The sequence below is a fragment of the Hyla sarda genome, chromosome 1, assembly GCF_029499605.1.
Source record: "Hyla sarda isolate aHylSar1 chromosome 1, aHylSar1.hap1, whole genome shotgun sequence".
Classification (NCBI taxonomy): domain Eukaryota; kingdom Metazoa; phylum Chordata; class Amphibia; order Anura; family Hylidae; genus Hyla; species Hyla sarda.
Window position 1 is genome coordinate 246,978,635 of NC_079189.1, and position 20,868 is coordinate 246,999,502.

The following is a 20,868-nucleotide window of genomic DNA, read 5'->3' on the forward strand; positions in this document are numbered from 1 at the left end:
AGGGGGCATCCGCTACATCTAGAGGAAAGAAGGTTTCACATTCATCACAGACAGAGATTCTTTACTGTAAGAGCAGTGAGCCTATGAAACTCTTTGCCCCATGATGTTTTGATGTCTGACTCAATAATAAAGTTCAAGGGGGGTCTAGATTATAACATTTGTTCCCTACATTTTTCTCCATCCACACTGTATCTTTGTTTTTTGTTTTGTTTTTTTATGGTAACCTTGAAATTTAATCAAAAAAGCTAACTCAATCCCTTTTTTTTTTAAATCACTAAAGTAAGAAAAAAAAAAAAAAAGAATAATAACTGCCTGCAAAAACGCCAATGTTTTTTCACTCCCATAGACTTATAAGCGAGAAAAAAGCCAGGATTTTCCCAAAAAAAACACCAAAGTCTCAACATGAGGTCGTTTTTGAAAGTCCCCCACTGAGCCCAAAATTGCAGAAAAATGGCAAAAGGGTTTTAAAAAAAATGCCAAACTGAAAAACACCACATGGATATGGCATTTTGCAGTTCCCTATTGATTTGCAGCTAACATCTGGCCATGGCGTTTTTTCAAGGAACAAAAAAACCCAGTGTGGCAGAATGGGTGGTTTTGGGGCATTTTTGGCTGAAAAACCTTAGTGGAATTCAAGCATGTGAATAGAATGTTGATTCAGAAATTTATTTTGATCGCCATATTGGAGTCGGAAGGGAATTTTTCCTAGGCATTGGGGCAATTGGCATCAGCCTCATGGGAAGTTTTTGTCTTCGTCTGGATCAACACAGTAGGGTTCTAGGTTGAACTGGATGGACTCTTGTCTTTTTTCTACCTACTATGAAAACTATTACAGAGTAGCTATCTACTACAGGTGGCACTAAAAAGATTAGAGGTTTCTTTATTCTGGAGAAATGTACAGTATAGTCTTTCAGATATTTTGTAGGATTATTTTTATTAATTACAAGGCTTTATGTTAGATTTCCTTCTAATATTTGGCCACTACAGCCATAGGCGTTGCTGGCTCTTCTAGGTGGTTAACTGGTTAACTAGGTGCATTGAACTTTACAAAGGTAACTTGAATAAATGTCTATTTTATTTGTATGATTCACTTTTATTTCTGCCACATACTTGGCACTTTACTATAAAACAGCCCACTAAGATATCTGTGATAAGCAGGGTGTTTAACAATGCTTGTCAGTGGGCATTACATTGTGACATAATATTCTATAGATGGCAACAAGTGCCAAGTTAAGACTATAGATGTAAAGGAGTGCCTTACAGGCATACTTTCAGTGAGCTTCAAAACCTGTTTACCCACCTTAATAAATACATAGCAGACAAGATATAATAGCTATTTCCATGCACCCTGAAAGAATATAGTAAAAAAATGTATTCACGTCACTATATCACATTACATTCTAAACTCCCCAGGGACAGCTGTGAGTTGCCTGCATTGCTGAAATATTTGGCATTGTGGAAATAATTTTGTCTTCATTATAGGAAGAAACTGAAAACAGCCACACCATAATTTATAGAAACATCCATATCATAAAAACAGTTTACATGAACCATCATATTCCTAGGTTTAACTGATACATAATAATACTAATGTTTAAAGCATGCTTGTCAGACCCTACAAAAAAAAATGTTATTCAAATACATAATCCTGATCATGTACATTGATTCCGGCAGTGCCCGCTGCAGAAATAATCTTCATCCGGATAATAGTGGAGATTACGTAGTGTGAATGTAGCCTTGTAGGGAAAGGGAGAAAAAAAACAAAAAAACAAAACATGAGGTTGAAGTTCTTCCTTTATGTTTCCCATTCATTTTGAATACACTTCTGACTTTGGCTCAAAAACTGCAGTGGCATATTTTCAAAAAATGTCAGAAAAGAACTTGTGTGCAAACCTAGCCTAAATCTGGTATCCATAAGCAGTAATGTTTTTACTCTCCAGAAATGTGTTCAGGCCCCTTTTGAACTCTTATGTTCACCATGGCCACCTCCTCTGGGAGAGAGTTCCATAGTCTCACTGCTCTTACAGTAAAGAACCCCCGTCTGTACTGGATTAGAAAACTTCTTTACTTAAGACGTAGATACAGTCCTGGGTAAGATAGATGATTGGAGAGACCACTGTACTGCCCCTGATATATTTATACTGTACATACCTATTAAGTCACCCCTTCCAGTGCGTCTGTTTGATAGCGATAGCATGTCGGGTCACGCATGATAACGCATGAGGCTCACTGACTACGCTGCTTCTCCATAAGAGGTGGCGTGGGTCACATGATACTTACATCACTTTTGGAAGTGGCGGGACCGCTCGTAACACTGTGTGACGTCTATTAAAAATCCATGTTAATTATTTTGAGCTCGTTTTGTTTTCAGGTGCCCTGTATCTTTTGCACATTTTACAGTCATGTTTTTTTGGACTTGACTATTGTATAAGTTCATTACTGCATGGATGGTGATTAGAGCTGAGCAAAGTTACAGTAATTCGATTCTTCACGAACTTCTCGGCTCGGCGGGTGCTGACTTTAGCCTGCATAAATTAGTTCAGCTTTCAGGTGCTCCGGAGGGCTGGAGACTCTCTCCTAGGACTGTATCCACCTTTTCCAGCCCACCGGAGCACCTGAAAGCTGAACTCATTTATGCCAGATAAAGTCAGAAACTGCCGAGCCAAGAAGTTCGTGAAGAATCGAATTACTGTAACTTCCCTCATCTCTAATGGTGACTCTTTTCTCCCTGTAGTCGGATTTATTTGCACTCATTGGAGTTGTGGTTTTCTCCACAAACCAATCAGGTGAACCTTTTCCTTATATTTGTTATTTCCCTATTGGTTAGTGGCTTTATTACCCTATGCGGAGCTCTACTATTTTTTCTGTTTTTCTCTGTGCATTATGTTACTATGTATTCCACTGAATCTACTGTCTAAAGGTACATAGGTATTGTCCCTGTGATCCATGCACATATTCCAGACACAAGCTGAGACAGGCAGACAGGGTGTGTACTATTCGTGCACACAGTCTCTAGTGTTAAAATGAGCAACTGCTTTATAGCATCCTGTTTACACTCAACAATCAACTACTTCCACTGCACAAGTACAAATTTCCGTCTCTTGCTTTGTAGCTAGTAACATTAGCACTTCATATGAGAGACCACTTCAAGTGTCCTGTATCAATTTCTAAACATTCTTGACAATATACACACAGATGATATAGATCTCTATATACAAACATTTTTTTAAATCACTAAATGACACCACAATATAAGATGAGTGAAGATGTGCATATTAACCCTGCAATAGATTTCCACCTTAAAGGAAATCTGTTAGTAGTATCACCTAAACAAGTGTCACTAAACCTGTCACACAGGCTTGTAGTGCGGGTGATGTTGATTAAAACGGTACTCATATTGTCCGGATTCACACAGCTGTTCCGCTGAAAATCGTATTTTTCTATTTATGCTAATGAGGGCCTTGGGGGACGGGCGTTTTTCTATTTATGCCAATCAATATTCATCAATATTCATTACCTCCCCTCCCTGCTCCTTCGCCCGTGTTAGTGCATGGCTCATGTGCCGCTTACTGTGTACTCCCGGAAGCAGCGTTCCCCTCGGCTTCTTACTTATCAAAGATGGCTGCGACAGTGAAGCCGGGAATACACAGTAAGCAGCGCATGCGCCTTACACAAACACGGGCGAAGGAGCAGAGAGAGGGGTTATGAATATTAATGAATATTGATTGGCATAAATAGAAAACTAGAGTTGTGGCGGAACGGCTGGGCGAATCTGGACATAGTGAGTACCGTTTTAATCAGCATCACCGCCTGTGTGACAGCTTTAGTGCGGGTGATACTACTGACAGATTTCCTTTAAACACATTCATAAAATTGCGCTTTTCACGATACATATAATCTTTGTAAGGAAATTACATCTAAGATGTTTTCAGTTTTTCGGTGTGAGAACTGTCATTTTAATGCTGTCATCTTTATTTGAAGGTGTATTCTTGATTCATATAATTTCTGTTTTTTTTTTAGTTCACACAGCTGATTTTTTGAGGAATGTCAGCATGGAATATTCCGCAGACATTCTGTTGTAGCAGGGTCCCGTTGATTTCAATGGGATTCTGCTGCACTGTTCACACAGCAGAATTTCCGCACCAGATGTTTCTGCCACGGAAATTCTGATTCCGGTGGCACAGAAGAATAAAAAAGTCTATTTTTTCGGCAAAGTCCGCAAGGAAATGCATTGCTGACTATGAGATGGCACATTTCTGTTACGCCGAGCGCTCCGGGTCCCCGCTCCTCCCCGGAGCGCTCGCTACACTCTCGCTACTGCAGCGCTCCGGTCAGATCCACTGACCCGGTGCGCTGCGATACCGCCTCCAGCCGGGATGCGATTCGCGATGCGGGTGGCGCCCGCTCGCGATGCGCACCCCGGCTCCCGTACCTGACTCGCTCTCCGTCGGTCCTGTCCCGGCGCGCGCGGCCCCGCTCCCTAGGGCGCGCGCGCGCCGGGTCTCTGCGATTTAAAGGGCCACTGCGCCGCTGATTGGCGCAAGTGGTTCTAATTAGTGTGTTCACCTGTGCACTCCCTATATATACCTCACTTTCCCTGCACTCCCTCGCCGGATCTTGTTGCCATTGTGCCAGTGAAAGCGTTTCCTTATGTGTTCCTAGCCTGTGTTCCAGACCTCCTGCCGTTGCCCCTGACTACGATCCTTGCTGCCTGCCCCGACCTTCTGCTACGTCCGACCTTGCTTCTGTCTACTCCCTTGTACCGCGCCTATCTTCAGCAGTCAGAGAGGTTGAGCCGTTGCTAGTGGATACGACCTGGTCACTACCGCCGCAGCAAGACCATCCCGCTTTGCGGCGGGCTCTGGTGAACACCAGTAGTGACTTAGAACCGGTCCACTAGCACGGTCCACGCCAATCCCTCTCTGGCACAGAGGATCCACCTCCTGCCAGCCGGCATCGTGACAGTAGATCCGGCCATGGATCCCGCTGAAGTTCCTCTGCCAGTTGTCGCCGACCTCACCACGGTGGTCGCCCAGCAGTCACAACAGATAGCGCAACAAGGCCACCAGCTGTCTCAACTGACCGTGATGCTACAGCAGCTACTACCACAGCTTCAGCAATCATCTCCTCCGCCAGCTCCTGCACCTCCTCCGCAGCGAGTGGCCGCTTCAGGCCTACGACTATCCTTGCCGGATAAATTTGATGGGGACTCTAAATTTTGCCGTGGCTTTCTTTCTCAATGTTCCCTGCACTTGGAGATGATGTCGGACCAGTTTCCTACTGAAAGGTCTAAGGTGGCTTTCGTAGTCAGCCTTCTGTCTGGAAAAGCTCTGTCATGGGCCACACCGCTCTGGGACCGCAATGACCCCGTCACTGCCTCTGTACACTCCTTCTTCTCGGAAATTCGAAGTGTCTTTGAGAAACCTGCCCGAGCCTCTTCTGCTGAGACTGCCCTGTTGAACCTGGTCCAGGGTAATTCTTCCGTTGGCGAGTACGCCGTACAATTCCGTACTCTTGCTTCAGAACTATCCTGGAATAATGAGGCCCTCTGCGCGACCTTTAAAAAAGGCCTATCCAGCAACATTAAAGATGTTCTGGCCGCACGAGAAATCCCTGCTAACCTACATGAACTCATTCATCTAGCCACTCGCATTGACATGCGTTTTTCCGAAAGGCGTCAGGAGCTCCGCCAGGATATGGACTTTGTTCGCACAAGGCGTTTTTTCTCCCCGGCTCCTCTCTCCTCTGGTCCCCTGCAATCCGTTCCTGTGCCTTCCGCCGTGGAGGCTATGCAGGTCGACCGGTCTCGCCTGACACCTCAAGAGAGGACACGACGCCGCATGGAGAATCTCTGCCTGTACTGTGCCGGTACCGAACACTTCCTGAAGGATTGTCCTATCCGTCCTCCCCGCCTGGAAAGACGTACGCTGACTCCGCACAAAGGTGAGACAGTCCTTGATGTCAACTCTGCTTCTCCACGTCTTACTGTGCCTGTGCGGATATCTGCCTCTACCTTCTCCTTCTCTACTATGGCCTTCTTGGATTCCGGATCTGCAGGAAATTTTATCTTGGCCTCTCTCATCAACAGGTTCAACATCCCGGTGACCAGTCTCGCCAGACCCCTCTACATCAATTGTGTTAACAATGAAAGATTGGACTGTACCATACGTTTCCGCACGGAGCCCCTCCTAATGTGCATCGGACCTCATCACGAAAAAATTGAGTTTTTGGTCCTCCCCAATTGCACTTCCGAAATTCTCCTTGGACTACCCTGGCTTCAACACCATTCCCCAACCCTGGATTGGTCCACTGGGGAGATCAAAAGTTGGGGTACCTCTTGTTTCAAGGACTGCCTTAAACCGGTTCCCAGTACTCCTTGCCGTGACCCTGTGGTTCCCCCTGTAACTGGTCTCCCTAAGGCCTATATGGACTTTGCGGATGTATTTTGCAAAAAACAAGCTGAGACTCTACCTCCTCACAGGCCTTATGACTGTCCTATTGACCTCCTCCCGGGCACTACTCCACCCCGGGGCAGAATTTATCCTCTCTCCGCCCCAGAGACTCTTGCTATGTCTGAGTACATCCAGGAAAATTTAAAAAAGGGCTTTATCCGTAAATCCTCCTCTCCTGCCGGAGCCGGATTTTTCTTTGTGTCCAAAAAAGATGGCTCCCTACGTCCTTGCATTGACTACCGCGGTCTTAATAAAATCACGGTAAAGAACCGCTACCCTCTACCTCTCATCTCTGAACTCTTTGATCGCCTCCAAGGTGCCCACATCTTTACCAAACTGGACTTAAGAGGTGCTTATAATCTCATCCGCATCAGAGAGGGGGATGAATGGAAAACGGCATTTAACACTAGAGATGGACACTTTGAGTATCTGGTCATGCCCTTTGGCCTGTGCAACGCCCCTGCCGTCTTCCAAGACTTTGTTAATGAAATTTTTCGTGATCTCTTATATTCCTGTGTTGTTGTGTATCTGGACGATATCCTGATTTTTTCTGCCAACCTAGAAGAACACCGCCAGCATGTCCGCATGGTTCTTCAGAGACTTCGTGACAATCAACTTTATGCCAAAATGGAGAAATGTCTGTTTGAATGTCAATCTCTTCCTTTCCTAGGATACTTGGTCTCTGGCCAGGGACTACAAATGGATCCAGACAAACTCTCTGCCGTCTTAGATTGGCCACGCCCCTCCGGACTCCGTGCTATCTAACGTTTTTTGGGGTTCGCCAATTATTACAGACAATTTATTCCACATTTTTCCACCATTGTGGCTCCTATCGTGGCTTTAACCAAAAAGAATGCCAATCCTAAGTCATGGTCTCCTCAAGCGGAAGACGCCTTTAAACAGCTCAAGTCTGCCTTTTCTTCGGCTCCCGTGCTCTCCAGACCTGACCCATCTAAACCCTTCCTATTGGAGGTGGATGCCTCCTCAGTAGGAGCTGGAGCGGTCCTTCTACAAAAAAATTCTTCCGGGCATGCTGTTACTTGTGGTTTTTTTTCTAGGACCTTCTCTCCGGCGGAGAGGAACTACTCCATCGGGGATCGAGAGCTACTAGCCATTAAATTAGCACTTGAGGAATGGAGGCATCTGCTGGAGGGATCAAGATTTCCAGTTATTATTTACACCGATCACAAGAACCTCTCCTATCTCCAGTCTGCCCAACGGCTGAATCCTCGCCAGGCCAGGTGGTCTCTGTTCTTTGCCCGATTTAATTTTGAAATTCACTTTCGGCCTGCCGATAAGAACATTAGGGCCGATGCTCTCTCTCGTTCCTCGGATGCCTCGGAAGTAGAGCTCTCTCCGCAACACATCATTCCTCCTGACTGCCTGATCTCCACTTCTCCAGCCTCCATCAGGCAAACTCCTCCAGGGAAGACCTTCGTCTCTCCACGCCAACGCCTCGGAATCCTCAAATGGGGTCACTCCTCCCATCTCGCAGGTCATGCGGGCATCAAGAAATCCGTGCAACTCATCTCTCGTTTCTATTGGTGGCCGACTCTGGAGACGGATGTTGTTGATTTTGTGCGGGCCTGCACTGTCTGTGCCCGGGATAAGACTCCTCGCCAGAAGCCCACTGGTCTTCTTCATCCTCTGCCTGTCCCCGAACAGCCTTGGTCTCTGATTGGTATGGACTTTATTACAGACTTACCCCCATCCCGTGGCAACACTGTTGTTTGGGTGGTCGTTGATCGATTCTCCAAGATGGCACATTTCATCCCTCTTCCTGGTCTTCCTTCAGCGCCTCAGTTGGCAAAACAATTTTTTGTACACATTTTTCGTCTTCACGGGTTGCCCACGCAGATCGTCTCGGATAGAGGCGTCCAATTCGTGTCAAAATTCTGGAGGGCTCTCTGTAAACAACTCAAGATTAAATTAAACTTTTCTTCTGCCTATCATCCTCAATCCAATGGGCAAGTAGAAAGAATTAACCAGGTCCATTGGGCAAATGTGTGGAATGTCCACACGTGTTTTCTGTGTGGACATTTTGACTAATTTTATTTTATTTTAATTTAATTTGTTTCTAGTTCCACTAGTAGACACCAGAATGCAATGTTTTGATCGCTGAGAGAATGCTTTGGTATACTTAGTAGGCCAATTAATGGGCATGCAGGAATAAGGTCTTTTTTTAGGACCCTGGCTGCCATGGTAACCAGCAACACCGTCCGAGAGGCCCTTCCTTCTTTCTAACTATCTACAGTCCGAGGTCCCTATTGCCTTCAGGAACTAAGATGTAAATGGCTAGCATCCTCACCTTTGTGGCAAGGAGTAGATTGTGTATTTCAAGGGCACAGCTCCCGTGCTTGTGCCATACACTGGATGTACCATTAAGTACGTCCACTTGTGCAAGGAGGTTAAGAAGTTAATATTCAATGTGATGCTGAATGGCCAAGACTGGGCTTTACATGATTTTAATCCATTGTGAAAATGATCTATCAATCATTTATCTAATGTACATGTGTTTCCATTCTTCAGTAATGTAATGACAAGGTAACCCAATTATAAGGAGATTTACTGTAGGTTTCTTTGTTTAATTGTCAATTAAATTGGTCAATGATTGCTATTATTAAGTTATTGTCAGGTGAAGCCTGTAAGGTTGACCAATTTGAAGGTGTGGACAAAATGGCCATTTATCATTGTTTTTAGAATGGTTTTTGTGTCTACAAAAGGCACAAAGGCGCTTTTTTGTGCCTTTTGGTTTACACATTTCTGCTGATTTTGAGTTGCAAGCCACTGATTTTGGCAGTACACATGATATGGAAGGGTTTTATGAACTGCGCCTTTAGTGAAAAGGCGCAAAAAAGGTGCAAAGCCACTGAAAAGTCTCTAAAACTACACCAGCCCAGAATTAGCTTAGCTTTTTGAAGCGAAATGTGAAGAGAAAAATTTCAGAAAATGTGACCTGCACAAAATTTATCAAATGCTCTGTGACCATTTAATAAATTTGGTGTAGAAAAACGGTGTAGAAAAATGCTTCACTTACACCTACAATGATAAATGCCGGCCAATGTGATTATGAGCACTGTATCCGCAGGTGAAAGGCACCTGCCCACTGGGTTACCATCTGGTAGGAAAGATAGTAGGCCTTGAATATTTTACTAAACACTTTTATCACCTAACAAAAACCACTAAAATGTGTGTTGTTATTGATACTCTAGTACAGCACATTAGACCATCATTATATTTTAAGATACTTGCTTGGAAATTCCCAATGTAAGTGGAGGAAGTAACCAACATATTTTAGGTAGGATATAATTGTATACTACTGGGCATATCTCATACATATGCATATAACATACATTTGTGAGTAAAGTTGCAAGAAGAAAAAAAACTATACAAAAGAACAACTTGCACCACATTTATCAGAATGGTTCCTGCCACATATTAAATTTAGAACAGCTCCCAGTATACATAACACACAGCTTTTCCTAATAGATGTCATACATGTATGTCAGTACACATTGAGGCAACCTCAATGTCATTATAAAACACACCTCTCCACAACCTCAAACAGTCCCACTCAAAAGTCCACTATGGCCAAGACCAATGAGCTGTCGAAGGACACCAGCAACAAAATTGCAGACCTCCACCAGGCTGGGAAGGCTGAATCTGCAATAGGCAAGCAGCGTGGTGTAAAGAAATCAACTGTGGGAACAATTATTAGAAAATGGAAGACATACAAGATAATCTCCCTAGATCTGGGGCTCCACGCAAAATCTCAGCCCTGTGGTGTCAAAATGATCACAAGAACGCTGAGCAAAAATCCCAGCACTACATGTGGGAACCTAGTGAATGACCTGCAGAGAGCTGGGACCAAAGTAACAAAGGCTACAATCAGTAACACCTGCTTAAGCCAGTACATGTCCAGGCCTCTCTGAAGTTTGCTAGACAGCATTTGTATGATCCGAAAGATGATTGGGAGAATTTCATATGGTCAGATGAAACCAAGGTAGAACTCTATGGTAAAAACTTAACTCGTCGTGTTTGGAGGAGAAAGAATGCTGAGTTGCATCCAAAGAACACCAAACCTACTGTGAAGCATGGGGGTGGAAACATCATGCTTTGGGGCTGTTTTTCTGCCAAGGGACCAGGACGACTGATCAGTGTAAAGGGAAAAATTAATGGGGCCATGTATCGTGAGATTTTGAGTGAAAACCTCCTTCCATCAGCAAGGACATTGAAGATGAAATGTGGCTGGGTCTTTCAGCATGACAATAATCCCAAACACACCACATGGGCAACAAAGGAGTGGCTTCATAAGAAGCATTTCAAGGTCCTGGAGTTGACTAGCTAGTCTCCAGATCTCAACCCCATAGAAAACCTTTAGAGGGAGTTGAAAGTGTGTATTGCCCTGACAGCCCCAAAACATCACTGCTCTAGAGGAGATGTGCATGGACGAATGGGCCAAAATGCCAGCAACAGTGTGTGAAAACCTTGTGAAGACTTACAGAAAATGTTTGACCTCTGTCATTGCCAACAAAGGGTGTATAACAAAGTATTGAGATGAACTTTTGTTATTTACCAAATACTTATTTTCCACCATAATTAGTAAATAAATTATTTAAAAATCAGACTGTGATTTTATGGATTTTTTCCCTTATTATGTCTCTCATAGTTGAGGTATATCTATGATGAAAATTACAGGCCTCTCTCGTCTTTTTAAGTGGGAGAACTTGCACAATTGGTGGCTGACTAAATACTTTTCCCCCCCACTGTATGCACAAGTCATCATGTGTTGATATTGGCCTTAACACTTAATGGAGAAATCCTTAAAAGTAATTGTAAAGCAAAGTTTCTTATAAATAGTAAGCACCTTGCATGAGTAGAGTCTGTGGCCTAAACAATATTGGGGGAGATTTATCAAAGCATTTAGTAGATTTTTTTTTGCTTGAAATTGTCACAAAAAAGTCACAAATGCGACTACTCTCTTTTTTCTGCAACTTTTTGATTGTGCAGTGTCCTAAGCAAAAAATAAAAATCTTGCTTTCCAAAGCAAAAAGTGATTTTTGACTTGTAGTGGTCAGAGATTTATCAAGTGCGAAAGTCGCAAAAAAGTCGCATGGCATGAAAAAACTTACTAAATTTACTCCAGCTCAGACAAGGAGCAGAAAAAGCCACTACCAAAGCAAAAAAAATAAAAAATTGCTTATGTGAAAGAAATTTATCAACAGGCTGAAACCAGTTGATAAATAAGTCGCACATAAGCAAAAAAAATTGTAAGAAAAAAATAACTAAAAAAAGGAATACATAAGCAAACATTGATAAATGTCTCCCATTGTCCTCATTAGGTGACTGATAGAAGCACCATTGCCAAATTCTTTGTATAGGCAACTAACCACATCCTTGTTAACAGATAATACCAATTTAGAGTGAAAATTGTTTCATTTCTGTAACAAAAGAATATTTAGAACAAATTAAGTTGGTGACTGATGAAGACAACTCCAATTCATATGCCCTAGTAGCCAACGTGGATGTCATTTAGGGGGTTGGTCCCTTGCTTAGGCCTCTCCTCTATGGGTCTAAATCGAAAGCCAGGTCCTGCCTTCACTTAGCCCAACTGTGCATAACAACTGTAACCAAAAATTTGGATGGAACGAGATCAGAACTGAAATGTATAGGGAGAGGTATAAGCAGTAGAAAGAGGGAAGTGCTCATGCCGCTGTTCAGAGAACTGGTGAGACCTCACTTGGAGTATTGTGCACAGTACTGGAGACCATATCCAGAAGGATACAGATACTCTAGAGAGAGTTCAGAGAAGAGCTACTAAACTAGTACATGGATTGCAGGATAAAACTTACCAGGAAAGGTTAAAGGACCTTAAAGGGGTACTCCCGTGGAAAACTTTTTTTTTTAATCAACTGGTGCCAGGAAGACAGATTTGTAAATCACTTCTATTAAAACATCTTAATCCTTCCAGTACTTAGGGGCTGTATACTAAAGAGAAATACAAAAAAGAAATGCATTTCCTGTGGTGTCCTGACCACAGTGCTCTCTGCTGACCTCTGCTGTCCATTTTAGGAACTGTCCAGAGCGGCATATGTTTGCTATGGGAATTTTCTCCTGTTCTGGACAGTTCCTAAAATGGACAGCAGAGGTCAGCAGAGAGCACTGTGGTCAGGACACCACAGGAAATGCATTTCTTTTTTGTATTTCTCTTTAGTATACAGCTCCTAAGTACTGGAAGGATTAAGATGTTTTAATAGAAGTGATTTACAAATCTTTTTAACTTTCTGGCACCAGTTGATTTAAAAAAAAAAAAAAAAAAAGGTTTCCATTGGAGTACCCCTTTAACATGTATAACTTGGAAGAAAGAAGAGACAGAGGGGATATGATAGAGACTTTTAAATACATAAAGGGAATCAACACGGTAAAGGAGGAGAGCATATTTAAAAGCAGAAAAACTACCACAAGAGGACATAGTTTTAAATTAGAGGGACAAAGGTTTAAAAGTAATATCAGGAAGTATTAATTTACTGAGAGAGTAGTGGATGCATGGAATAGCCTTCCTGCAGAAGTGGTCGCTGCAAATACAGTGAAGGAGTTTAACCCCTTAAGGACTGAGGGTATTTCGGTTTTTGCACTTTCGTTTTTTCCTCCTCACATTTTAAAAATCAAAACCCTTTCAATTTTGCCCCTAAGAATCCATATGATTGCTTATTTGTTGCGCCACCAATTCTACTTTGCATTGACATCAGTCATTTTACCCAAAAATCTACAGCGAAACGAAAAAAAAAAATCATCGTGCAACGAAATTGAAGAAAAAACGCCATTTTGTAACTTTTGGGGGCTTCCGTTTCTACACAGTGCATTTTTTGGTAAAAATGATACCTCATCTTTATTCTGTAGGTCCATACGGTTAAAATGATACTCTACTTATATAGGTTTGATTTTGTCGCACTTCTGGAAAAAATTATAACTACATGCACGGAAATGTATACATTTAAAATTGTCATCTTCTGACCCCTATAACTTTTTTATTTTTCTATGTATGGGGTGGTATGAGGGCTCATTTTTTGCGCTGTGATCTGACGTTTCTGGCGGTACCATTTTTGTCTTGATCGGTCTTTTTGATCGCTTTTTATTAATTTTTTCATGATATAAAAAGCGACCAAAAATAGGTTATTTTGGACTTTGAATTTTTTTTGCGCGGACGCCATTGACCGTGCGGTTTAATTAATGATATATTTTTATAGTTCGGACATTTACGCATGTGGCGATATCACATATGTTTATATTTATTTTTATTTACATGGTGTTTTTTTTTATGGGAAAAGGGGGGTGATTTGAACTTTTATTAAGTAAAGGGTTAAATCACATTTATTAACTTTTTTTTTTGCAGTGTTATAGCTCCCATAGGGAACTATAGCACTGCACACACTGATTGCCAGCACTGTTCACTGCAAAGCCATAGCTTTGCAGTGATCAATGTTATCGGTGGTCGATTGCTCGAGCCTGCATCTCAGGCTTGGAGCAATCAATCGCCAAAGGGATCGTGTCCCAGCTGATCGGGACACCGCATTTTCACTGCGGTGGTCCCGATCAGCCCCACTGAGCAGCCGGGCAGCTTTCACTTTTGTTTTAGACGCAGCATTCAACTTTGAACGCCGCGTCTAAAGGGTTAGTAGCGCACGGCACCACGATCGCTGCCGCGCGCTATTAGCCCCGGGTGCCGGCTTCAGATACATGACCGACCCAATATGACGCGGGGTCACCGCGTGACCCCGCGTTATATCGCGGGAGCCGGCCAAGGACGTAAATATACGTCCTTGGTCGTTAAGGGGTTAAACATGCATGGGATAAGCATAAGGCTATCCTTCATATAAGATAGGGCCAGGGACTATTGATAGGATTCAGATTATTGGGCAGACTAGAGGGGCCAAATGGTTCTTATCTGCCGACATTCTATGTTTCTATGTTAAATGATATAGGGATAGCACAGCACATATGTGGACCATAGAACAAGAATGAGGTAGCAGGATGAGAAGAATGGGAGATGTTCCATTTCTTGCTTGCTTTCCGATTGAATGAACTTCAACATCTGCAATTGCAAGTGTGGTATTCCTGGATTAGAGATATTCTTAAAAAAGAGGCAAACAACTCCAGGATTTTACCCAAGAATGAAAAAAAAAAAAAAAAATTCCCTTCATTACACACATCCAGAGAAGAGCATAACAAGGTACAGTAGCCCAGAACCTCATGAGTGATCCATAATGGGACAGTGTATTGGCACAAAAATACTTTCTACTGAGGTTTAACTGTATTGTGTAGGAAAACAGCATGGAACAGATATCAGGTCACTAGAGTGTGGGTCATTTTTAAACATACATTGGAATGAGATAAAAAGGCTGCAAAGTCATAATGTATCTCTAAGTTAAGTGGGATGAACAACAAAGAGAAGACTTAGGCCCACATTTATCATTGTCTTTAGACAGTTTTTTGTGTCTAAAAAAGGGGCAAAAAAGGCACAAGCAGGGTTTTTTGCGCCCTTTTTTGCCCCTTTTTGTTTACACATTTCTGCTGATTTTGAGTTGCAATCCACTGATTTTGAGTTGCAATCCACTGATTTTGAGTTGCAATCCACTGATTTTGAGTTGCAATCCACTGATTTTGGCAATAGACATGATATGGAAGGGATTTATCATTGCGCCTTTTTGTAAAAAGGAGCAAAAAAAGGCGCAAAGCCACTGAAAAGTCTCTAAAACTACACCAGCCCAGACATGGTGTAGCTTTTTCGTGTATGTGTAGACAGAAATTTCAAAAAAATGTGACCTGCACAAAATTTATCAAAGCTCTTTTACCTTTTAATAAATTTGGTGCTCCTACACATTATCAGCACACAAAAAAAAAAAGGTGTAAAAAAATGCTTCACTTGCACCTACAATGATAAATGTGGGCCAATATTGGTAAATCCTTATTCTTTGTTAACAAAAATAGATCCACGCAGTGGATTTTCAGGCATATTTCATGTAAAAAATAGCAGAAATGTTTGTGACGTGTCACTTATTTACGTGGCTGGAAAAAATGTTGTTCTTTTTTTTTACATATTGTGTGCACAGACAATCACTTTCCTATAGACTTACAAAGAACACATTATCGCAATATTTCTCAGATTTTACAGATGCATTTTTTAAATTGCCTGAAAATACACTGTGTGAACCTAGCCTAAGATAGTTTATATTGTTTTGGCGACCACTTTCCTGGCGTATGTGGTTTAAAAACAAACATTGGTGGACAGTATTGAAAATCTAACCGTTATTGAAAACCTGTGAGTAGTGCTGACTTTTTCCATACATGCAACAAAAAAATAGTTTCTAGTACTTTATTTCAGTGGCACACATTGGTATTCTTAATTTATCAGATGTACACTCGGTCTGAATATTTAGGTTGTCTATACAGAAAGAGAAAACAGCACAGACTCCGGCCCACAACAAACAGTAAACTACACTGTTAGCAACTAGTAAGATAATGACACTTTGTTTCCACAGTCAGTAATAGCTACATAGTTTTAACACATGTGGATATATGTGCATTGAGTCCATGAGATTTATAGTTTTATAGTTAGAACGGTTGAAAAAAGACACGTCCTTTAAATTCAACCAGGGAGGGGAGGAAAAGAGGGATAAATAGATAAAGAGAAGAAATTCAAGATACACTTCTACAATGAATTATCAATACATGGTTGTTCAGTCAATGAAGGGGTGTACAATTCAGGTGAGGTAGTCATATGCCCAGGGTAGCTATTTTTTAGGGACACTATAAAAGTGATTAATTTTTACAGATTTTTTTCCCTCTCTCTTTCTCTTCTTTTTTTTGTTTTTTTTTTTTTGTTACCCACACATCCTATGGGAGAAGATAGGCAGGTGGGTAGTAATTGAGCTATTAATATAGAACATGCAGTATACTCTCCTGGATATAGGGCACTGTCACTAGGGAAAAGGCACCAGTATATATAATATATTAATCTATAACCAAAAAATAATAAACCAAGATGTTTGAAAATTTTAAAACCAATTAAAATAAAGATGCAATAGAAAGGTAGTTACCGTCTCCTTCTTTGTACAATATCTATAGGTCTGTTGACCGCACACGGTGACCCATATACATGTCCATTGTATACCTTACGTACTCCACAGTCCATAGGAGCCAGGAACCCACAGTTTGTGGGTAAACTCATATCCACTTCTAGGCTTTCAGTGCTGGACAGTCCTCGAACATCCACAATGTGGTAATATAAGATATTGTGCAGGTTTGACAGAGTTACTTAAGGCCCATAAAAGACATCCTTTAACCCTACCTCTAAAAAATATTCCCATCATTAGACGTGACAAAGAATACAGGGAGCAGAGTGGTAAACCTGGATTTCCTTTGGAGAGTATAGACAGTAGTCAGCACTTCTAGCTCCCCTCTCCGGGAAGATCATTTTTTGTATGGTTTCCAGAGGCTGATTCTTGACAAACAATAAGTGCAGACTGTAAGCTTCTGTTTCCAAAAAGACTTTGCCACCTAGGCATCTGCCAATCCGTAACCCAATTTAGTGGAACAGAGATCTCCAAAACAGAAGATCCAGAGTAAGGCAGAATCAGCACTGCAGCATGAACAGATCCAGTGCCAGCCTATGTGTTGCCTTCAGTCTATGTCTGTGCTGGTTACCTTGGTGAACAGGTTTAGGCAGATAATAAAGTGCATATGAATTATAGTTCCTAAAAATAGTGGACTTCAGCTGTTTTGCTGAAATCCTGCAAAACTCACAGCGTCCTCCTCTTAGGATGAAGTCAGAAGGTTTCCAAGATTTCCCTGTAGGTTCTGTGTGACAGCTGGAAAAGAGTGCAGTACAGAAATGCCACCAGTGCAGGATACTGAGCTATCTCTCCTTCTTTAACAGTCGTGATGTCACTGTCACTGTACTCCACTAAGGGGAGGGCCAACGCCTCACTCGTGCTCTGCAAATATTTCTCTTTAAAGAGACAGTTCTTCATCCACGCACTGTCTGTACTTTCCAACAACAAAAAGGCCTGCACATTATGGTCAGATAAATATTTGTGTGATTTTATTTATACTGTAATTCATGACCTTTTTCACTTACTGTTTTTGTTTTTTTTGCATTTTATACTGTTGCAGTGTTTGTCTTGCATATTAGTGACATGTAAAAGGGAAATCTCACATATTAAAGTATATGTCTACAGGTAAAAAATATATATACATATAAGTAATAAGTATAGCTCTATTTGTCACCAAAAATAGGCAAAAAAAATCACAAACAATGGTCTGATTTTTTTTTTCTAAAGCCGAGGAACGTGCTTTCGATTCACCCAAAGTGCAAGAAAAAGTGCAAACGTGTTACACTAAAAAAACATGCACAAAGGATGCGGTCTATCGCAAGCCCTTCTCCGATAGGAGAGAGGCCCCCCAACAAACCTTACCCTTCGCCTCCGGACCAAAAGGTACCTGCGAGGTTCCAGGTTCGATGTCCCTTTTAGCCGAAGCTACTAGGGGACCACAAATGCTCCCGGCATCCCCCTTGGCGTTAGCCAAGGTATCTGCCCGCAGAGCCGATTACGGTAGGTACCCTGCCAAAGCAGGAGTACCCGGGGTGTTTGCAGGGAGGTGCGGAACCTAATGGCCACACACACCTCCCCTAGACCGCCAGGAGGGACACCCAGAAGGGCTACCGCATCCTGACAAATCCTGTGAACACACAACACGCAAAAAGTGACACAGTGAGACAAAAAATAAATAAATAAGTGAATGTGTGCAGATATACTGCCCGGACATCCGGCCGGATCTATAAAAATTTCTCTGATCCTAGCCAGAAGGCCGGGAATCAAGAGGTGAGTGCCACAAGGTGAAGAGATTATGGTGCCCGTGCTTCAACTCAGTGAGTCTATCCTCCCAGTGAGTTTCGGCACCTCGGGGTCACCACTCCCCGAGGCACAAAAGTACCTCGGCTCTAGACCCTCTCAGCCTCATGGCGAGACCCGGAGGGAACAGGTCACATCGGGGCAGCCGTCGAGCTGATTCCTCAGAACCAGCCCCGGAAAGCCCTGGTACACCTGCATCCTCCATGCAGCACCCATCCCCACCCGCCCCATACCGGCGTTACTGTACACCGGCATGAAAAACTGATAAGAACAGATACTACACTTGATCTTAGCCAAAAGGCCGAGAAGCGATGGTCTGATGAGCAAAGTTTAAAAAGAATAAGTTATGAATGGCTGGTGGGCATCTTAGGGGTGGAAACCCCATTGGTCACACATTTATCACTTGTCTTGTTGATAGATAAGTGGTATTTTTGAGAAAAAACTAAAAACTTTAAAGCGTACCTGTCAGTTTCCACAAAAAAATTAAAAATAAAATATGTTACTCCGTAAATAATCCTGACCATGTACATATATTTGTTATGTCTCTAGCAAATATATCTACAGTATATATAAAACTCATATGTTCCACAAAAACTTCCAAACTTCTAAAGATATTAACATGAAACTTGGCACACATGTTACTTATATGTCAACAACAAACATAGGATAGGTAATTTATCCCTTACTCACCCCCATTTGCCAGGGGTGTGGTTTATGTTTAATGTCCTATACAAGTCTATGGGAAATATATGTTACTGCATAACTTCCAAACGGCTGGAGATATTTCGATAATACTTGGTCACATGTTACTTAAATGTCCACTTAAAATATAGGACAGTTAATTTAACCTTTAACTACCCCATTTGTGAGGGTCGGGGTTTTTATTTAACGTCCCATGCAAATCTACGGGAAATGTATGTTCCCACATAACTTCTGTACGGTTGGAGATATTTCAATACCTGGTACACATATTACTTATATGTCAAATAAAAAGATATGATAGTTAAAATAACCCTTACCTACACCCTTAAATAAAAGATGGGTTTTTGTTTCAAGTTCCATGCGAGTATATGGGATTTCCAGTACCTTACTCGACAAGCTCCGCTCTGCATCTCCTGGTGAATGTGTCAATCCAGCTTGCAAGCCACATTCCATCTCACAAAGAGAGGAGGTCGGGATAGGAAGTCGAGATAGGAGGATGGGATATGAGGACGGGATATGAGGTTAAGATAGGAGGACGGGATAGGAGGTCAGGATATGAGGACAGGATAGGAGGACGGGATAGGGGGTCGGGATACGAGGTTGAGATGAGGATGGGATAGGAGGTCGAGATATGAGGACTGGATAGGAGGTCGGGATATGATGTCGAGATATGATGACGGGGTATGAGGACGGGATAGGAGGTCGAGATAGGAGGTCGGGATATGAGGTCGAGATAGGAGGACGGGATAGGATGACAGGATAGGAGGTCGGGATATGAGGTCAGGATATGAGGACGGGATATGAGGTCAAGATATGAGGACTGGATATGAGGACGAGATAGGAGGTCGAGATATGAGGACGGGATATGAGGACGGGATATGAGGACGGGATAGGAGGACAGGATAGGAGGACGGGATATGAGGTCAAGATATGAGGACGGGATAGGAGGTCGGGATATGAGGACGGGATATGAGGTTCAGATATGAGGACAGGATATGGGGACAGGATATGACAACAATATATGGGGATGGGATATGAAGTCAAAAGCTTCCTCCTTTGTTGATTTTCCTCCCCAACAAGGATGAGGAAGGTAAAACCGGGCAACGCCGGGTACTCAGCTATTATATATATATCTATAAAACTCAATGTGTGTGTGTGTATGTGTGTGTGTATGTTCCAGCATCACGTCCAAACTGCTAAAGATATTAACATGAAAATTGGCACACATGTTACTTATATGTCAACAACAAACATAGGATAGGTAATTTAACCCTTGCCCTCCCCCATTTGCCAGTGTCGGGGTTTTTATTTAAGGTCCCATACAAGTCTATTGGAAATTTATGTTACTGCATAATTTCCAAACAGCTGAAGATATTTTGATAATACTCGGTCATATGTTACTTATATGTCAAATAAAAATATATAATAGTTAAATTAACCCCTAACCTCCCCCTTATGTGAAGGATGGGTTTTTGTTTCAAGTCCCATGAAAGTATATAGGACTACTGGTGCCTTACTCCACAAGCTCTGCTCTGCATCTCCTGGTAAATGTGTCAGTCCGGCTGGTAAGCCACACCCCATCTCATAAAGACACGCCCAACTTTTAAGCCATACCCCTTTTATGTTCATCTTACAATATCTTTATCACAACGCAGCCCCACCTGCGGACGGGATATGAGGATTATAAATGAGGATTATATATGGGGATGGGATATGAGGAATGGATATGGGGATGGGATATGAGTTTGGGATATGGGGTCGGGATATGGGGTCGGGATATGGGGACAGGATATGGGGACAGG

General features: G+C 42.3%; 1 protein-coding gene and 1 non-coding gene across 5 annotated transcripts in view; both read right to left on the reverse strand.

Annotated features, from left to right (window-relative positions):
* PDE4C (phosphodiesterase 4C) overlaps positions 1 to 20,868 on the reverse strand; it is a 934,858-nt gene that overhangs the window by 107,166 nt on the left and 806,824 nt on the right. The window contains exon 1 of one of the 4 annotated variants that reach the window (XM_056570194.1): positions 16,550 to 17,334. The exons of the other annotated variants lie outside the window; for them this stretch is intronic. Within the exon in view, the coding sequence (XP_056426169.1) occupies positions 16,550 to 16,680 (131 nt within the window). The 5' untranslated portion in view covers positions 16,681 to 17,334. Of the gene's footprint in view, positions 1 to 16,549; positions 17,335 to 20,868 lie in introns of those variants that run through there. 4 annotated transcript variants of the gene reach the window in all.
* LOC130343663 (U2 spliceosomal RNA) lies at positions 18,490 to 18,677 on the reverse strand. The gene has a single exon (XR_008882946.1). It is a non-coding gene; the product is annotated as a U2 spliceosomal RNA (small nuclear RNA).